Source organism: Dermacentor albipictus, chromosome 3, assembly GCF_038994185.2.
Source record: "Dermacentor albipictus isolate Rhodes 1998 colony chromosome 3, USDA_Dalb.pri_finalv2, whole genome shotgun sequence".
NCBI lineage: Eukaryota > Metazoa > Arthropoda > Arachnida > Ixodida > Ixodidae > Dermacentor > Dermacentor albipictus.
Window position 1 is genome coordinate 14,912,584 of NC_091823.1, and position 19,635 is coordinate 14,932,218.

General features: G+C 45.2%; 2 protein-coding genes across 3 annotated transcripts in view; both read left to right on the forward strand.

Annotated features, from left to right (window-relative positions):
- The first annotated feature begins 3,318 nt into the window (after positions 1-3,318).
- Positions 3,319-10,311, forward strand: LOC139057262 (membrane metallo-endopeptidase-like 1). The gene is made up of 2 exons (XM_070535144.1): positions 3,319-3,410; positions 7,172-10,311. The coding sequence occupies exon 2, from the start codon at positions 7,206-7,208 to the stop codon at positions 9,417-9,419; it is 2,214 nt and encodes a 737-aa protein (XP_070391245.1). The 5' UTR covers positions 3,319-3,410; positions 7,172-7,205; the 3' UTR covers positions 9,420-10,311.
- A 4,460-nt stretch (positions 10,312-14,771) lies between these two features.
- Positions 14,772-19,635, forward strand: part of Scgbeta (sarcoglycan beta) — a 30,533-nt gene continuing 25,669 nt past the window's right edge. Inside the window, exons 1-2 of one of the 2 annotated variants that reach the window (XM_065451058.2) lie at positions 14,772-14,861; positions 15,375-15,575. In XM_065451058.2, the coding sequence (XP_065307130.2) occupies positions 14,829-14,861; positions 15,375-15,575 (234 nt within the window). In that variant the 5' untranslated portion in view covers positions 14,772-14,828. Of the gene's footprint in view, positions 14,862-15,035; positions 15,057-15,374; positions 15,576-19,635 lie in introns of those variants that run through there. The other variant, XM_065451060.2, reaches the window with a different exon arrangement.

Sequence of the window (19,635 nt, forward strand, 5' to 3'; positions counted from 1 at the left end):
ATAACTCTGACTTACTACGTAGTGCGAGTGAGCATACCCCGTTCGGAGTAATAGAGGAATAACACGGCATAAAACGCGATTTCATCTCGTAGTTATCTCTAAAGCTCACGTACTTCTTAATGCAATAGATGAATGGAATGAGGAGTTACAGATAATATGCAGGAACGGGTGCTCATAGCTGCTCGTTTCCATGCTCGGTTTCCACAACGAAGAAAAGTGGCTGGAGTTCAATGTGGCTTATTGAACCTAGTTATAAGAGCGAAAGCTCTGTTAACCATGGTTAGACACGGTTCTTCTGTGCTTCTTCCCGTCGAGCTGTATCGGCTCGGGCTCAGCATGGCGCCTACGGTGAAGAGTTGACGCGCTCGCACCGACGCGTGCTTCATCCGTGGCGAGGCTGAGTGACCAAGAGCGGCGAAGCAGCTGTGAAGCTCTTGCCTAGCCACGTGGTACACAGCGGCGAGGCTCGAGCGAGCGGAGCTGCGCCACTTCTCCGCAGCAGATGACGTGACGTGGCGTCACACCTTCACACTTGCGTGCCCACGGCTGAAGGCCAAAGGCGCGCCACAATTGACCTTGGGGGTTGTAGCTCGAGGAGTAGAGCTTCCGCTCTAAAGAGACAACACGCGCTCTCGTGAGCAGCATTGGAGAGGTCAAAATTCAGTGCACGAAATTGGTTTTCTAACGGTGCTTTAGACAGATTGAAGTCGACAGGACAGCATGTAAAATTGTTCTGTTGGCGCCTAAGCAAGATCTGACTGCGGAACTAGAATGAATTACGTAAACATCGCTGTGCTGATACAAAACGACATCACATCGCTGCGAAAAGGATAAGAATCAACGAGACTTAAAGCAAAACGAGAACTGGAGCGGGCTCTCATTGCTTCGTGTTGTCAGCTAGAATCGTGCACGACTATATACCTGGCTTATGACTACAAAGAAAAACTTTATGGGCAGCTAGTTCGGATACGACTGACCAATACCTCGTGGTATTCGACGCGGTGCTTCGTAGAGAGGACGTCACAAACTTTGCGGTGCGTTCCGCATGCAAAAACAAATTGAACAAGTTCAAGGTTTCCGGCTTGTCCATAAGCAATGGCTTGAAATAGCCTCGTATCGCCTCGCGTCCCGTTCATGCTGATAAAGCCGTATTATACACGGTGGTCAGTATCCGGGATCGGTCGTTGGACAGATTGTCAATATTCCATAAAATCGTTTCGACTTCGCCTCGTCATGTCTTCAGTGACGCCGCCATCTGCATCAATTTCAGGAAAGTAAAAGTAATTAAGTTTGTATGCCTAAAAATCACTCTATACAGACGGTAACACGTCTTCGCAAATAAGCACATAACAAACATTATTCACATGCGTTACGCCGGCAAATGTTAGCACATATTGAGCGACATCTGGGAACTTTTTCTCCGTCCGTAGCTTGGCAGCTCTTAAAATCGTCTCTCAGTAGCGCTCCTTCCTGGTACGAAATGCGAAAACACATGTGTACTTAGATTTAGGTGCACGTTAAAGAACCCCAAGTGGTCCAAATTTCCGGAGTCCCCACTACGGTATGTCTCATATAATCAGATCGTTATTTTTGCACGTAAAACCCCATAATTTATTTTCTTCCTTCCTGGTCAGAGCTAGAACTATAAGTGGTGAATATCCGCTGTAGATACTGTAGAGCAGCACATTTTGGACACCTCACAGGGTCTTCAGGGGTTGAACCCCAGACCTAGGTAATGCAAGGTGCAAGGGCCGCCTCAGCCCGTAATTTCCAAACAGGGACTTTTTCCACACGAGAAAGCTAACGAAGAAGATAGCCGACACAGGGGAGAGGCGATTAGCACTTGTGTTGTCCAATCACAGCAGAACATGCGCGGATATGTGTTTGAATTGAGCCTGGCCATACGAGTGAATTTGTCTTGTCGTCCCTCTGGCAAAAAAAAAAGAAAATTGGGGGGTATTCTAGTTTTGTTTGCACAACCATTGTGATCAAACCGGGCATGTCATTTTTGGTTGCCCTGTATTTAAGTGAAATTCCCGACACCGCCTTCAAACAACGAAGTACTTAAAGTTCTTTAAATTCATTTTAAGAGCTTATTTTCAAGACTGTCGAGGACTTACAATCCAAGATTAATGAGTGTGAGGCCGAGTAATCAATAGAGGGGACGAGAACTAGAAAGGCACGAAGGCATTCAAGTTGGTGCAATGACCTACGAGAAACTCAAGGCCGAGAAAAGGTAGCACGGATAAAGTTAGAAAGAGAGGCACCATTAAAAGTAGCATAAGAAAGTTAGGTGAAGAATATTATTTAAATTTCGCATTCTAACAAGTACCTACCACAGTCAATACTGAAGAGTTCTCGCACTTCGTCATGGCATACGCCCGCTCTTGTGTTCGGTCAGCGTGATCGTACTACACCTAAACAGACAACGTGTACTCCATCGGGCAGTAGCATAACACTCAAAAATGGAGTTAACCATGGTGGGGGTACAAGCTGCTACTTCCGGATGAGGAGTTACCTAACAGTACACCTTTTATTCTTATGGTGTGTACACTTACGGCCTCGATCTATACTTTGCTGCCATTTTGAACACGCATTGTGGCCTTTTACTAGAAACTTAAAAGGTTTTCATGCGTAAAGAGAGCTGTGCGAGCATTGGTGTGTAATCCCTCACTTCCTCCTGAGACATGTTGGCACTTCTTTACTCATGTAATTAGCATGCAGTGAGCCGGCATCGGCCATACCACCTCAATATGATGATAGCCCTAACCGCTGGTACCTCGACACACCGGTGTATGGATTGGTAGTGCTTACACCCGTCGATTGAACCAAATCCGACAGCTATCGACGACCTCCTCGGCTTCGGCAGAGTAGACCGCGATTTTTTTATCGTTTAGTTTGTTCAGACACAAGTTTTTCATCGTCGCGTATGTCGGATTTTATCGTCTTGTTCCTCTCCACAAGCGAACGTCAAGCGTGAACTTGATGTCAACGGGAACAGCCAACAACTGAGCCAAGCTACTTCATTTTTCTGTAGTGCAGCAAAGTCTGGGACAGCAGCAAGCCACGAAATTCCTTGAAATTTCTTTACATGAAAACCAACACTACAAGAGAGAGAACGAGTAACTTCCACGAAGTAGAAGAGAAATGCGAATAAGAAAGCTGGCATCGTCATTTGAGGCAACAACAACAATCTCTGGCACGTACGAGTGCGTACGAGCAAACTTTGCCAGCTTCTTGGACAATCCCCACTTGGGGATATGTGCCATAGTATGGGAATCATCATCACCACCATCACTTAGAACTAGAAGAAGAAATTATTCTCCAGGAGCACCCTCCTCCGGGCCTCCGTATTTCCCGAAGACCAAACCTTATTTTCGGCCCTGCACCCCTTCCAGCCATTTTATCAGGTACGTGAAGTTTGAGCAGAATGTGCGCTTTAATTTATGAGCGCCTAATTGTCAGTTTAGCGCTGCTGGTGATTTGTTTGGTTGAGCGTCGTAACGCCAGCGCGGAGAGCGATGGTCAAGGCTCACCAAGCACGGAACTGCTCTGCAGATGCGAGGAGCGTTGCAAAAGAATGTCGAGCTGGTTTGCCGAGTTCAAATTATGGCATCGCTATATTGCTTCGTTTACATTAGGGACTTTTAGTTTTTGCGCATCCAAAGTTAGGGTATGCATACCGCCGGGCTTACGAAAGAACGCAAAGGGAGTACAAAAAAAAATTAGAAGCCTACAATGAAGCTTGGATTCTTGCGTACGCAACACCGTTTTGGTGCGCTATAGTATGTGTATAAAACTCCCAATTAACTCGACGAGCTGACTCGGCCCGACCAGACCGCGTTTGCGTGCATGTAGCCAAGCCAAGCTGGTTGGGCGAGTCGGGCCGTCCGAACTGACAGAACTCGCCTCGAGGTTCGCTCGTGTCGACCGGCCTCCGTGTACATGATGAACCAAACGACCGATTTTCGGCCCGACAAGCCGATTTGACCCAACTTTGTTAGGCTCATGTGAACAGAAGCGAACACTCGCCTGAGCATTCAACCTTCGTTGATACAGCCCGACCAGCTAATTGTCGGCATGATCCATGTGAGCACTGTAGTCTAGGACTTCAACAAAACGAGGCATTTGTGCAAGTTAGTGCAGAACCATCGTTGCTGCTATTGCAACGTGATTCAATAAGCAAGAACTAGTGGTGAAAATAAACGAGATAATTGCATTATTACTGAGCACAATAACGAAACTGGATTTAGTGCGAGGTGCGGCATCCCACTACAAAAGCTCCATGGAACGTTTGTCATTTTTGTTTATCCAGTACTGTCCTTCAGTGACAAAAGCGGATTTTTTTTTTTTGCAACAATGCTGGGTTTGCATTTGGTCTCTTACAAGACCAGCACTTAATAATATTTTTTTCTGTGTGTGTCGTGTGAGCAGGATGCTAGAAAACAACTGGAATGACTGTGTGATAAATGTGTTAAAACGAAACGTTCTTTTGCAAACCCTCCCAGACTTGGTGACCGTGTTCGTATTGCCAAATAGCTCAAGACAAGGAAGCACGGGTATAACGAGTCTACTTATATAGCCACTAACCCCACAGTTGAGCCATGGACCGGCTCTGTCCCCTACGGAATTACGCGATGAAACAACGAAATGTACCTAAATTTCGTCTTTGCAGCAAGCATACACATTCGAGCGCACGATTCCTTTAGTAAGACGACGCTTTCCTCTTTCTTTCTCTTTCTTTTCTCCTTTCTTCCTCGAGGTTTCGCCCAACTGACCAGTCGCATTATCACCGAGGTATACAAGTGGGCCTGATGCCGGACACAGTATAATAGTAAAGTTGCAATTTGGCAACAGCGGATGCGCTGAAATTTTTCGGGGATGTAGCCGGAGGGTTAAACCTCATGTTTCTGTTACCCAGATATATTGCTGTTTGCTCTTGTTCCCCTGTCACGCTTATACTAGTATATATGCAGGAGAAAAAACAACTGTTATAATTAATTTCTACAAGAACTGATCCCATGCTGAAACACTGCCAGAATTTTCTGTTATCTAAGAATATCAAAACGACAAGACACCCAATCGATACGCTTAGTCACACACAATACTATAATCCGGATTCTTCTTTACCAAGCTCTCATGTAGTGTCCGTTACATTGCGATGGTTGCGATGTGCGGTAACAATAAAAGTGCTCGAAAACTACATTTACTATCTGTATTTTTTTTTCTTTTCCATAGTTTATCATATGCTTTTACCGCCGTCCGAAATTGCCTGCGTCGCTAAGAACGGGCAAACGCGTCCAAACCAGCTTTCGGCATCTTACTTTTTTTTTCCTTCATTGATAAGAATGTACTTATCTTACTATTTCATTACACTGTAGGGCTACGTACCATCATCTATTCCTTTTTGTACAATAATCTTCGTAACCGCTTCTGTGTGACTGCAGCGAACTACCAATGCATTTTATACCAATGAGATTCTCTCATTCGCATTCTCTCAGGCAGGTATTTCCTTTCTCGCCACACTTCGGACCTCTGTCATAAAAATAAATGCATGATGCACAGTGGAATCAAACCTCTGCCTTTGAGCACATCAGCCCAGTGCTCTAACCACTAGGATTTTTTTTTTGTCTTTGTGTATTGCCGGGAAAACTCAATGGACATAAGTACACTCAAGCAGAAATGCCAAGGGAATTGCAACAAGCTTCGGAGGCCAGCCCAACGACCAGACGCATACTCCTCTCATGCCAAAGGCGCTTTCAGACGTTGGCGTCTGCGTCACACGCCAGTTTCTAGCTTTGAGGCGCCCCATGTTGGGCTGCACCGTCTCCGGATTCGGCCCACATTCCCCAGTGCTTTCCACGTAACAGCTAACGTCACGTAGAAACTGTGCGACGCTGCACCGCCGTCATGATCGTCATTGGTCGATCAGGTTTTAACATTTCATCGCCGGAATGGAAATGCCATCGTCGTTTTAACATAGACCACATAACATACATAGTATAGACTGTAGAACACATAGCCGCTGATGACGTCACAATCCGTGTTTCTCTCGCTTACGCCTCGTCCAGTGTGCTTGTAAACGCAGCAATCGGCATGCCGTAAGGTTGTGTCAAATGGCCTGTTTAGAAATTATGCCGTCGACGTCACACGATCACCGTCAGACTCGTCACCGTCTTCTGGCTGCAGTCATCACAGACACGTTCGCGTCAGGCACATAGCTGTTCATCTGAACACAAACGCGTTGGCCCACTTCGTCCCGCTATACGTAATACCAAACGAGCCCATACCAGCAAAATTATTCCCATAACAATGATTCCCACAGTATGTGGAATGTGCTTTATTTCTTTTTCTGTTTATTGTTTCTAGCACAAAGGCTGTACACAGAAGCCTTTATAGTAACGTAGACTTTAATGTATAAAAACGGAGCAGTAGAGGCTAAGATGTTATTGTACAGCTATTTAAGAGAATTGAAACACATTGTCACATCCCTACAAGATCCTACGACATCCTTCCGATGTCACCTGTGAGATTCCTCCGGCCTACCCGAGTACATGCATCGTCGGTTCTGCCAAAAAGTGGCGGTATCGCCCGAAAGGCGAAGCATTGATGGTGATAGCAAAGGTTTAGACTGCCCGACGTAAGGGTCGTATTTTTATCGGCGGTGTAAATAGCAGTAAACATTAAAAGTTAAACTAACAAATACGGGGTCACGCGCGCACAGGGAAACATGAACAGGTCCCTCTCGATGACCACGAGCACTTGCTGTCACAACGCTGGCGTGATGATCGCGTTACCTCTCGCTTCAACATAGCTTGCTATGTTGGGGAAACAAACTCTCTTTATACTCTCCTCTCCTCTAAAAAGGGCAGGTATTGATCACGATGATAAAGATTGTTACAGAGGCCCGCTAGTAACTGTCCGATGCAAACGCGGGGCAGAAGTCGTGTTGGAACAGGAATGAAGGCCAATATAAAGCACACATTTCGGCCACATTTGCGATGTATATAAACGATGTTGATTTCGCGTTGGCCCTTTACACCTGCTCATACACTGGTTGCACACACTACAGCTCTTTCCAGTAAGACTTTCATCCAGACCTTTGATTCGACTCCTGTCTCACAACAAAATTCTTAATTTTCAACAACTGATGGAGGGTTACTTGTCGCAGGTTGCACAGCCTTCCTGCATTGTTCGGACCGGCGATGATGGAGAATGCGAAAGGAGACGGCGCTGCAGAAGGTGCAGCATCGCCGAACCGAGCCCAGCCGCAGAAGCAGCAGCAAGAGAAGGCAGGCGATCGCAGGGCATCCGTAGGGAACCATGAGTCCGCCAACATTTCAGCCCCCTATCTGCCTAGGGCCCTATCTATTATGGGTATATCGGTTCTGCCTATAGCCTACTGCCTCTTATCCATGCTATTCGCTGAGATTGTGAAGCCGCAAGAGCAAACGTGCAACTCGGAAGTGTGTCAGGCCACCACTCAGTACATCAAGCGCAGCATCAACGAGCGTGTCAGGCCATGCTCCGACTTTTACGAGTTCGTCTGCCGCGGATGGGAAGACTCGTACGCAACAGATGCTTCCTCCTACGTCACGCTGGTTAACATTTCAGCGTACATGCCCAATGGAACAAACCACCCACCCAACATTATCAAGGCCATCTCGTTCCACCAGTCATGCGAGGCTTCCTTCGTGGGGCCCATGGACTCCAGCATCGACGACATCAAGAATTTTCTGATCAACAACCTGCGTTTCAACTGGCCGACAGCGCTGCCGAGTATGACCACACAGGAGTTTTACAGGATTCTTGTGGAGGTTCAGCTGTCCTACCTCATACACCCATTCCTCGTCTTGAACTTCGACAGCGGCATGACCACTATGAGGTTGGCGATAGAGGACCGCTACCACCCTTGGTACTTGCGCTACACTGCCACCGCGAAAATTGATTTCCGCTGGCGCCTCGTCAACGACGTGCTGAGCGCCGTATTTCAGCAGACGCTGCCCACACGCGCAGCCATAGACATAACGGACATGGAAGACAAGCTGAGCGCTGTAAAAACGGGGGACGACGAGCTATTGGTTGTTAGGATGAGGGTGCTGTCGCAGGATTCCTTCAGAAAAGGCTGGGAGCTCATGCATGCGCTCGGGAACTATTTCGGTAGCGCGCAGAAGCGGCTGCTCAGCAACAAGGTGGTCTTTCGCATCTCTGATGTCGCCGGTCTGAAGAAGACGCTAACGTTTATGAACGATGCCAGTACCTTGCAAGCTATGGCCAGTTATATGGTCTGGGTGATCATAGAGACTCTCGGCCGACGGACGAGTCCGGCACTTCGCAAGGTCATGACGGACCCTGCTAGAAGTCCGAAGCACACTAACGTGACAGACCACGTTTTTCGCGAGGATGTGTGCCACTACGAGACCTATCGCCTCTTCGCCTTGGTGCTCGACCGCTACATGTACCAAATGGTCGACAAGACGACCATTTCCGATTTGGAAGTTATCGTAGAGAAGGCCAAGCGTTACATGAGGGCTCAACTCGAGGATCTGCACTGGATGGACGCGAAGACCTTGCGCGAAATGCAAGCACGCATTCGTCATCTCGTCCCTGAAGTGGGCATCCTGTCGCGATTCAGGTACGCGGATGTCGAGGAACCCTACACCCGGCTGCCGGATATCGACAGTACCATTTCCTTTACGACCCTGTACGTCAGTGTGCTGGATACCTTGAGCCAGTCTCTACGAGCGAAGGCCTACCGGTATATCTACCCGCCTAACATGTGGTCGATCGTACCGACCGTTCGCCACGTCTATTCCCACAACGTGCTATTTATACCTTTGTCCGTCTTTATGACCCCTCTCTTCGGTACCGAAAACTTTCCTACGGCGTTGATCTACGGTCATCTCGTGACTCAGATAACGTACGCAATCTACTACGACGGCTATTATAGCCACAAGTACCGAGCTACAGAGACATGGATCCTGCCGACCGAACGCAAGTTCCGCATGTACATGAACTGCTACAACGACGCGTACAGCAACGTCACCTATCAACTGAAGGACCCTGCGGAAAGCTTTTTCCGTTCTGGAGCTTTGGTCAGGGCCTACCAGATGTTCAGGACTGACCAAGAAAGCTCCAGTAACTATGTGCTGCCCGCAGTCGAGCTCACGCCCGTTCAGCTTTTCTTCGTGGGTAGCTGCCTAGACATGTGCGTTAGAAACGACGAGCAAAGGGGCATGCGCAAGGCGCTCTGCAATTGGCCTATGCGACGCACCAAGATTTTCCAGCAGGCCTTCAAGTGCCATCACACCGATGCGCTAACGCAACTCCGGGTCAACTGTTCAGGACTCCTCAAAGCCATCAGCTCCCGCTATTACAACGTGTCTATCGAGACAAGCTTTCGGTGCTCGGACGTATAGCGTGGCGTGTGCCGTGCGATGTAGCTTCTCGTGCTTATACGACAGTGATTTAGCTGCCATTATTTTAGAAGCTATAATGTGATTGCGTGCGTGTGTGTGACTGTCACTGTGAAGTCAAGGTTGCGTGTTTAAAAGTGTTTAGTTATGACTACAATGTATAATCTACGTAAGCGTGTCTCAGCAACGCGCGTGCTCTCATCGGAGCGACCTGTTCGACCGGAGTGCGCTCTTGGTACAACTTTCGGAAATATAAAAAAGTGTTTGTTGAAAAACAACAAAAATATGAATGAATGGATGAATATTTCAATGGGCGACGGGATGGCTTCGTTGGTTAAAAAGATTGATTGTGAGGGAAAGAGAGGGCGGATCCTAATCAGGAGCCGTATTCTGGACAGTGTCATATTCCGCCATATTGTCAAATTCGCCATCTTGTCGCTATCATTGGGCCAGAGGGCTGCTACAGTGTGACTGCTATTGGCTCAAAATGTCGCCATACAGAATTTGAGAGCGTGGCGAAATTCGGCGATGTCCAGAGTAGAAGTGCACGGCTTACCCTATAGATGCTGGGGTTTATGGATGATGCCGATAAATATGAAAAAGTGTGACAGCATGAGCAGCGCTAACAATTCGCTCTTCTAGCGCCTCAGTTGTTGAGAGAGCAGTTCGATCTTCGAATGACTTCACGTTCAGATTATGCGAAAGCTGTCGTCTCAACTATTCCATGTACTATCTTAATGGGGCCCTCACCAGGCCTCATTGCAAATTTTCGTTATGCATTGATTTTCATATTTTTTTGCATTCTCTTTGAAATGGAGCAGCGACAAATAGTCACCAAGACTGTTTGATTTAGTCCGGTTTTACTATGTCTATCGCAGTCTCGCATTTTGCCTATCTCTCCTTTCTTTTCTTTCTTCATTAAATCATTTATCTCTGTGTTTTACTGTTATTACCTATGTCTGTAACTACTCCGGTTCTATGAATATGTTGCCTACATTTCAAGTGAAGCTTTCTTTGCGAAACCACTCATCAGGTTTTCTTGACCGTGGCTGCTAACTGGGTCTGCGGTCTGCTTCAAAGCGAAATTCATAGAATCTTGCATCCTGTTTAAAACCTATGTACTGCCATCTTGCTGCGTATATTTGTGGATATATATAGGAAAGTTATATGAAAGTACCCACGAGGTGGTTCCGCACCAGTTTCCTGCTGTGGAAACAAACAATTGTACTCCCAAATTAGGTAGCGTACAATATTGGGGCGAACCAGGCCATTGATAGTGCCATCCGGACGATGAATGAGTGAATGAATGAATGAATGAATGAATGAATGAATGAATGAATGAATGAATGAATGAATGAATGAATGAATGAATGAGTTATTGACAGGTTGGCTCATTAGCCTAAGTAGGGAAAGGGATGTCAAGAACATAAAGAGCATAAATAAATAAAATAAATCAATGTGGAGTGGTCACAAAAGTACAATGAACGAATTGTTGGGTTTTACGTGCCAAAACCACGATTTGATTATAAGGCACGCGTTGTGGGGGACTCTGGATTAATTTTGACCACCAGGGGATCTTTAACGTATCCCCAATGCACTAGCCACGGGTGTTTTCGCATTTCGCCTCCATCGAAATTCGGTCGACGATAATGGAAGAGAAAACACCGGAAGAAGTAAAGAAAGCCTTGGGAGCTATCCAAAGGTGGAAGGCAGCTGGGGAGGATCAGGTAAAAGCAGATTTGTTGAAGGATGGTGGGCAGATTGTTCTAGAAAAACTGGCCACCCTGTATACGCAATGCCTCATGACTTCGAGCGTACCGGAATCTTGGAAAAAGGCTAAGATAATCCTAATCCATAAGAAAGGGGACGCCAGACTTGAAAAATTATAGACCGATCAGCTTACTATCCGTTGCCTACAAAGTATTTACTAAGGTAATTGCAAACAGAATCAGGACCACCTTAGACTTCCGTAAACCAAAGGACAAGGCAGGATTCCGTAAAGGCTACCCAACAATAGACCATACTCACAGTATCAAACAGGTGATAGAGAAACGTGCGGAATATAACCAACACTTATATATAGCTTTCATTGATTACGAGAAAGCGTTTGATTCAGTCGAAACCTCAGCAATCATGGAGGCATTACGGAATCAGGGTGTAAACGAGCCGCATGTAAAAATGCTGAAAGATATCTATAGCGGCTCCACAGCCACCGTAGTCCTCCATAAAGAAAGCAACAAAATCCTAATAAAGAAAGGCGTCAGGCAGGGAGATACGATCTCTCCAATGCTATTCACAGCGTGTTTACAGGAGGTATTCAGAGACCTGGATTGGGAAGAATTGGGGATAAAAGTTAATCGAGAATACTTTAGTAACTTGTGATTCGCTGATGATATTGCCTTGCTTAGGGGACCAATTGCAATGCATGCTCGCTGACCTGGAGAGGCAAAGCAGAAGGGTGGGTCTAAAAATTAATCTGCAGAAAACTAAAGTAATGTTTAACAGTCTCTTAACAGCAGTTTACGATACGTAGCGAGGCACTGGAAGTGGTAAGGGAAAACATTTGCGTAGGACAGGTAGTGACTGCGGACCCGGATCATGAGACTGAAATATTTAGAAGAATAAGAATGGGCTGGGGCGAGTTTGGCAGGCATTCTCAGATCATGAACAGCAGGTTGCTTTATCCCTCAAGAGAAAAGTGTATAACAGTGGTGTCTTACCACTACTCACGTACAGGGCAGAAACCTGGAGGCTTATGAAAAGGGTTCTACTTAAATTGAGGACGACGCAACGAGCAATGGAAAGAAGAATGAAAGGTGTAACGTTAAGGGATAAGAAAAGAGCAGATTGGGTGAGGGAACAAACGCGAGTTAATGACATCTTAGTTGAAATCAAGAAAACGAAATGGGCATAGGCAGGACATGTAATGAGGAGGGAAGATAACCGATGGTCATTAAGGGTTAAGGACTGGATTCCCAGGGAAGGGAAGCGTAGCAGGGGACAGCAGAAAGTTAGGTGGGCGGATGAGAATAACAAGTTTGCAGGGACAACATGGCCACAATTAGTACATGACCGGGATAGTTGGAGAAGTATGGGAGAGGCCTTTTCCCTGCAGTGGGCGTAACCAGGCTGCTGCTGCTGATGATGATGAAATTCGGCCACTGCGGCCGGGATTTGTTCCTGCTACCTCCTGCTTAGCAGCGGAACACCAAAGCCGCTAAGCCACCGCGGCGGGCGAATAAGATAATAAATAACGGGATGGGAAAGGAGAGTGGGACCGGCCATGCGTTATCAAATCAAACGCTATATTCCCGTCTCTTTTGTGAATGAACTCGTAGAGCGATAGGAGACGTTCCCGAGTCTATGCTTGTGGAGTTGTCCATTCGTCCAGCGTCAGTATTGACTGCTCGTACTTTTGACGGCTACTATATAACGCAGATCATCCCCATAGCAAATGTCGTATGTTTGGCCTCGATGTTGTCTTGCACAAGGGCCAGCCAAGTACAAACTCGGGGATTGCCATCTTCTCGCTTGCTCTTCTTTGTGCACCTGCCAACGTGAACGTCCGGCGTAAGGGCGAAACCAGTGCGGGCTTTTTCTACTACTCGGCAACCCACCTGCAAACCTCAAGACATAGGATGGCATTACTAATGGGTACTTCATATACTTGCGCAGCTCTTGTCGCGTGGTGCAGGGGATGGCAATTATTGGATCCGTCTACGGTGGTGAAGACAGATGTCGCACACGTGTTGCGGGTCGCGGATAGTGTCTCGTCTCGCATGCCGTCCGGTGTGCGTCTTCGTTACCAGGTGTCTGACAGTGGCCGGGGATCCACTGGATTGTGGTTGTGATGTTGTGGTCGCGGTAGGAGAGCGATGCACTCGGTTCGATATTCTCTAAAATGTGATCCTAATTGCTGCGAAATTTCAGCAAATTAAAGACCCACCGCAGTGGCACAGTGGCGATGGCGTTGTGACGCTTGGCACGAGGTCTCGTGTTCAAAGTCCCAGCCATGGAAGTTGCATTTCGACGGGGGCACATAATGCAGAAACGCACGCGTGTACTCATATGTATTTAGTTTATGGGTAAAATATTAAACCGGAGCACTTCACTGCGGTCACCCTCATAGCTCATTTTGTAATTTTGGGAAGTAAAATCCCACAATATTATTAGAATCAAAGCAGCGACGAGCGCAATATCTCTTAACACGAAGCATTATTGGAAACGACTCCTAGATTTCTTCGTCCGTCGGGCCGTCCGGGTACTGTCCTTGCACGGGTATTGCCCATCGCCAGCCTTCTCCAAAATGCGAGCGTCTATGGCGCATCCCGCCCGTCAACGGCTACAGCACGTCGGCACGAAACACAAAATTTTCGTTGCCAAAGCAGGGGATACGCAGTGAATAAATGCATTTACGTGGTCACTCTATCCAGAAAGGAAATGTGACCCTATCAGTACTTTTGGTGGATTTTTTAGTGTACAGTCCACATTTAAGTGTGGTGAGGGGAATCGCACATTTTGCCCCTCTCCCTCCACTTTCGACAATTGGCCTAGTGCCCCCCTCCCTTCCCCTGGAAAGTACGCCCATCGAATAAAGAACCAACTGGTACGCCTCAAAACAGTTTCACGTTTAAGAAGAAAAGCCACTCATCATCACCGTCACCTATCGGTCAAGCGCGTTTATGGGTTAAGAGGAAGCTTTAGCTCGGGCCCTACTCCGACGCGGCCTATTCAAATACATGTAAAACGCAAAAACTTTTTATGAGATAACCCCTGGACCGATTTTAATGAATTTTGTTGCATTTGAAAGAGAAAGTTAAATTCTAGTCACTGTTGGAAGCGGAATTTTGACTTAGGGCTTGAATTGTCTTAAAACGATATTCAAATATTTGACCGTTTGAAAAAAAAGTATAGAAGCACGAAGTTTACAAATTCATAGCTCTGCATCAAGAACTGATATCGCGGTTCTGTAAACAATATCCATTAGCTCATTCAAAGTGGACAAATTCAATATGTCATTTTACATGTTACGTGAATTTGTTACGTTGGTTACAAGGATTTCGCAAAAGTTGTATTTCCCTATTATAATTTTTTTATATATTCACGTGTAACATATCAATTTTGTCCGCATTAGATGTACTATTAGATGCAATTCACAGAATTGTATTCTCGTTTTTAGTTGTTGAGTTACAAAGTCGTAAGCTTGATAGCTTGGTCTTCTGAGAATTTTCTATTTTAGCTAATTTTAATAAAAATTAACGACTTAAACTAAAAATTCGAATCCAAGATTCACTAAACATTAAGTTTTTTTTTTTTTAATGCAACAAACCTCACCAAATTGGTTGCCGAGCCCGGGCTAAAGCTTTCTCTTAAGTCAAGACAAGACAGTCCAAGTTTGTTTCAGCTTTCATAATGGCAACTGTCGCGGCTGTTCCGGCGGTGGAGGTTAGTGTGTTTTCTAATTTTAACACCATACATAAGAATCGAAATTGGCTAGGTTCCTTAAGAACAGTGTTGCTAGAATTACTTTATCTTGCATTTGCTTGCAGTTGAGTAATGTCGCAAGGAAACTTGGGCCTCACGACAACTTGTCTTTGATGCAGGACCAAGTCCTTAGCTTTCTCGAGTGCACTTTTTGCGGTACAATATTCGCCGAAATTTTGTTTGCCCATAACATGAAAAGCTTTTGTATCGTATGCGCAACGTAAATATATCTTCGCTAGGATGCCCACATCACAGGGTTCTGTATATCAAGGTAGTGTGTTATTCTAGAGTTTCGAAGTGCGGCAGTTGATGGCAGTGTTTGGTTTCGTATAAGTTCAGAGTCGGAGTACAATTTTGCGCTGGTCTAAACAGTGTATAATAGGGTGTTTTTCTTTATTATCAGTTAGTGATCAAGGTAACCACAGACAAGGTTCCCGCAGATGTCTAATGGTACGCCAAATTCTTATTTTTCAGGCCTCCCGAAGCACGCTTTCAATGCGTGAAAAAGCTATGCTAAAGCAAGAGATAAACAAAAGACACAATGGAAACTTCTCTGCTGGGTACGTTCCTATCTTTGAGAATTCGCTGCACAAAACTGGTTTACGGGGTCGGAAAGCATTTCTCTTCTATGGCTTGGTGGTGGGACTCTTCGTTGTTTCTCTCGCCAACCTTGCGGTAAGCTCTTGTCTCTGCCACCACTTGCACGAGTTATTCCTTGTCCCTTTCTGTGTGCAATTTCGTGCTTGTATGTGGAGCAGTTTGTGCAGCGCCTATGGCATCATACGTGGTGCAGATACGTGTGCACATCCTGCTCTAGTCAAGTCGATCTGTGACGAATGACCTCGTAGCTGAACACCTCTTATGGTGCTTGCCTGTCCTGTTTGTTTGGCACTGAGTGCACTCAAACGCCTCCTTTCCTCTTCCCCTACGCTTTCTCCTTATGTTTAATGTTGAAGTTTCTTATGCCTCTCCACACATCTGCGCATAATATGGTCTTTCTAATGATCTTTCTTTCGCATAATGGTCTTTCGAATCATTCTTTCTACTCCAGTGAGTATTTTAGATATAATGTAATTTTACTGTTAACATCTATATTTCGACAAAGAAAGGATGTGAACAGTTTTTGTAAATGGCCTATAATTATTACCCCCCCCCCCTTCCCCCAAATCATATCCTGAAATATTTTTTTAATTGTTCCCGCAACTAATTAGCGTCTTTGCCACGAGTACATGTGGTTTGTTTGTTGTGCAAAGTTTATTGTCCGCAAATTGTTGCGCAGCTTGATTTGGATGACGACTTGAAATGTAAAGCTTAAGAATAAGAAGCTCTTTGCAATATTTATGTTCAGTCATCCACGAAAATGGCTAGCACAAATTATTGATAACAGGAGCAGCAAAATTCTTCTAAACTGTGCTAATCACAACCATATGAAGCCAAGGAAAGCATAAGGGAGTTATTTGTAGTTTGTAATTGAAGTGTAGACATAAGTTAAAGAGAAATGAAATTAGACAAAAAAATAACCTGATTTTTGTGCACTTTTATTTTTCTTTACGTTATCATTTCTACATTTCAAATAAAACAACAAATGTCTTCCCTTATGCTTTCCTTGGCTTCATTATCTGTTGGCTTCACACGATTGTGATTAAAAAAAGGAGGGCTCCTCAGTTCCCTTCCTTATCTGCAAAGTGTTGCTGCTTGATCAGTGTGCAGAGAGTGGGAATATTGGGCCTGTCCCATTATACAACATGAGGGAGGCCAACAGCTGTTTCTAAGGTGCACACAAAATGCTGCGGTTGCCACAAAACATCAGCATGTTGGCCGTGCTTGTGTATGCATCCCTTCTGGTACCTCGACTTGAAAGTCGAAACTGTCCAGTCATCTCGCTGTCAGCATGCTTGTGATTTCAACACCAAGTGGCACTATTTTTCTCTCCCGTCATTGGTGGCTTGAACTAATTTTTTTTTTATTACTGTAAATGTAGGATATATAATTGGCAACATAGCCACTTCATTTTTAAAGGAGTTTCAAATTATTACTTTTTTTTTTCTGTTATAGCTCTTAGGCACACTGCAGATTTCAGAACATGGAAAAGCCACATTGTGCCATTTAATTTCACATGACTAGGGGTCTTGGCTGCCACATGCATTACCCTGGTTGTGATTTCGCAGCATGCTTAACTGCTTAGATCTGAATGCAAAAGAATCTTGGGCAGCATGCGAAACTACAGGCAGAGAGTGTTATAGGAATCATGAAGCAAGGCTGCAGAAATTTACTATTTAGCTTAAATATTAATGTGGGGTGACGGGTAGGGACTGGTATTATAGTTACATGCAGTTTTACATGGTATGTGAAACAATGAATTGAAATTTAAATACCTGAATGTGCTGTCTTTTTCATAGTAGTCGGCTACTAAGCATTGTTCCGTAGACTCAGAAATTGCATCAGTCTCACACATGTAGGAGAATGTGGAAATGTTAATAATAATAACAATAATAATAATAATAATAATAATAATAATAATAATAATAATTTATTGACACAGGAATTCCGCCAACACTAATACATAATAGGCCTGCCAAAGCCGCATTGGGCTTGAAGGGCAGAGCCGACAAACAGCATTTAACACGATGTAATATCACGGATAACGCAAGATATGCAGAAACATTGTTAACAGGCACGGACACAGAAGAGAAACACAAACAGCAATGAGTAGGCAAAAAATGAAAACAAACCACGTATCCTGCGATGAAAAGTAACATAGCCCACCATTCTTAATACAGAGCAAGAAAACATACATCAGGCATTTGTATGTCACTTAAAAACCATCAATTATCCTATTGACAACAGCCAACAAAAAACAATGAAAATAGGAACCAAGAAAGAGACAGGAATATACATATGAGATCTGCAGGGAGCAGGGCACTGAAACAAAACGAAAGTACTCTTTGCACGCTCTATTCACACACATCAGTAGGCATAAAATGAAACAAATAAATTGATGTATTTGCTCCAGTACCCTAAAGTTATGTAGGGTTTTAATACACATAATACACATACCAACCGTGTAATTGATTAGAGGTTAATGCGATGAAGAATTTGTTTTAATTTATACTTTGATTTCGTGCGAAAGGCACTTGCTGGTAGTTTATTGAGAGAGGACAGGATGAAGTAATTACGAGTGCGCTGATCGTACTTGGTAGAACAGCGAGGCACCCGAAAACAGTCTTTTGGCCGGAGACAACGAGCAGGAACATATTCAACCTTGTATTTGCGACCAGAAATGCCTCAGGATGGCCGTTTCCACTAGAAGGGCGTTAAAATCTGGCAACCTTAAGGCTTTGAAAAGGTCGATGCCGGTGGTTAAACATAAATCATAACCAATAATTTTTAGAATAGATCGAAGGATAGAGTTGACTCTATTTTGCCATCGAATCGCGCAGTGACCGTACACCGTAATCCCATAGCGAAGCATACCGTAACCCAAAGCTTGCAAAACCATTTTACGAACAGAGAGTGGCATGTAATATCTGATATGGTATAACGTACCAGAAACTGCACGTAATGTTGAGCATACAGTGAAAGCTCGTTAATTCGAACTTCAATAATTCGAATTTATGGATAATTCGAACTTTACGATTTGGTCCGGCCAAGCTCCATAGAAGTCTGTGTATAAAAAAGTCCGTTAATTCGAACGCGAGAAGGTTCCCTCACGGATAATTCGAAACGCGCCTGGCACACGGCCAGAGAAACGCGCCTACTGCTTACACACAAGGCTGTATTGCCTCCGAAACGGAGAGAACGGCGAGAGAAGGCGAAATCGGACAAAAATCTAACCGACGCGGGGTCAGCCAGAAGGCAGCGGCGGCTGCCGCCTCTCCGTTCTACGTAACCTCCGAGACTTCTTGCCCGTTGCGAATCTCGGAGGCTTCGCAAATCTTGTACAGCTGCTAATGTTGCGTGAAGATGGCACGGCAAGCTCCAAAACACAGTGAATCAAGTACGTCGCAGCTGCGCTTGCAATCAAGAACCAACGAATCAGAGCCTTCGCCACCTTCACATGTTCAGCGTCTTTGTCTCGGCAGTCTTCATCGGTTGTGCACTTCTGTTTTCAACTTAGGAGGTATCGGCCGTCGCGATTCATTGTGATGGTGTTAAGCCTCGGCTAACGTTCGTTTCGGTGGACATCGGTGGTGTGGCACAGTCGGAACCAGAGCTTCGACTTGAAGATGGCGTGTGCCCGCGGCACACGCCAAATTTCTGACATGCCCTACTGCTTCCAAATCGCAGTGTACTGTTGCCCTCCTTCACTTTCGTTAGTTCGAACTTTCGTTAATTCGAACTGAAGCGGCTTCCCTTTGCGGTTCGAATTAACGAGCTTTTACTGTATATGGGCCAGATACGTATTCCATGTTAAGTCACTGTCGAGGAAAACGCCGAGGTATTTCACTGTTGAAACATATGGAACAGGTAAGCAGGTGCAGGGGGAGCAAGATGAAGAGTGTGCCAGTAATGGAAGGTTTAAACTGACTTTCTTCAAAGGATTATGAAAACATATAAGCTGTGTTTTCGAGCCGTTTACTTCAATGACATTGTTAGTGAACCAGTTCATAACGCTGATTGTTGCATCTTGTTAAAGAAAGATTGCATCTGAAAAACGGGGAGCTTGAGACAAGATAACTGTGTCGTCTGCGTACTGAAATGTAAAAGTAGGGGTAGCAGCGGCGAGGTCATTCAC

Excerpts from the sequence above, each read along its gene's own strand:
- LOC139057262 (XM_070535144.1), top strand. The coding sequence starts at position 7,206 with ATGATGGAGAATGCGAAAGGAGACGGCGCTGCAGAAGGTGCAGCATCG.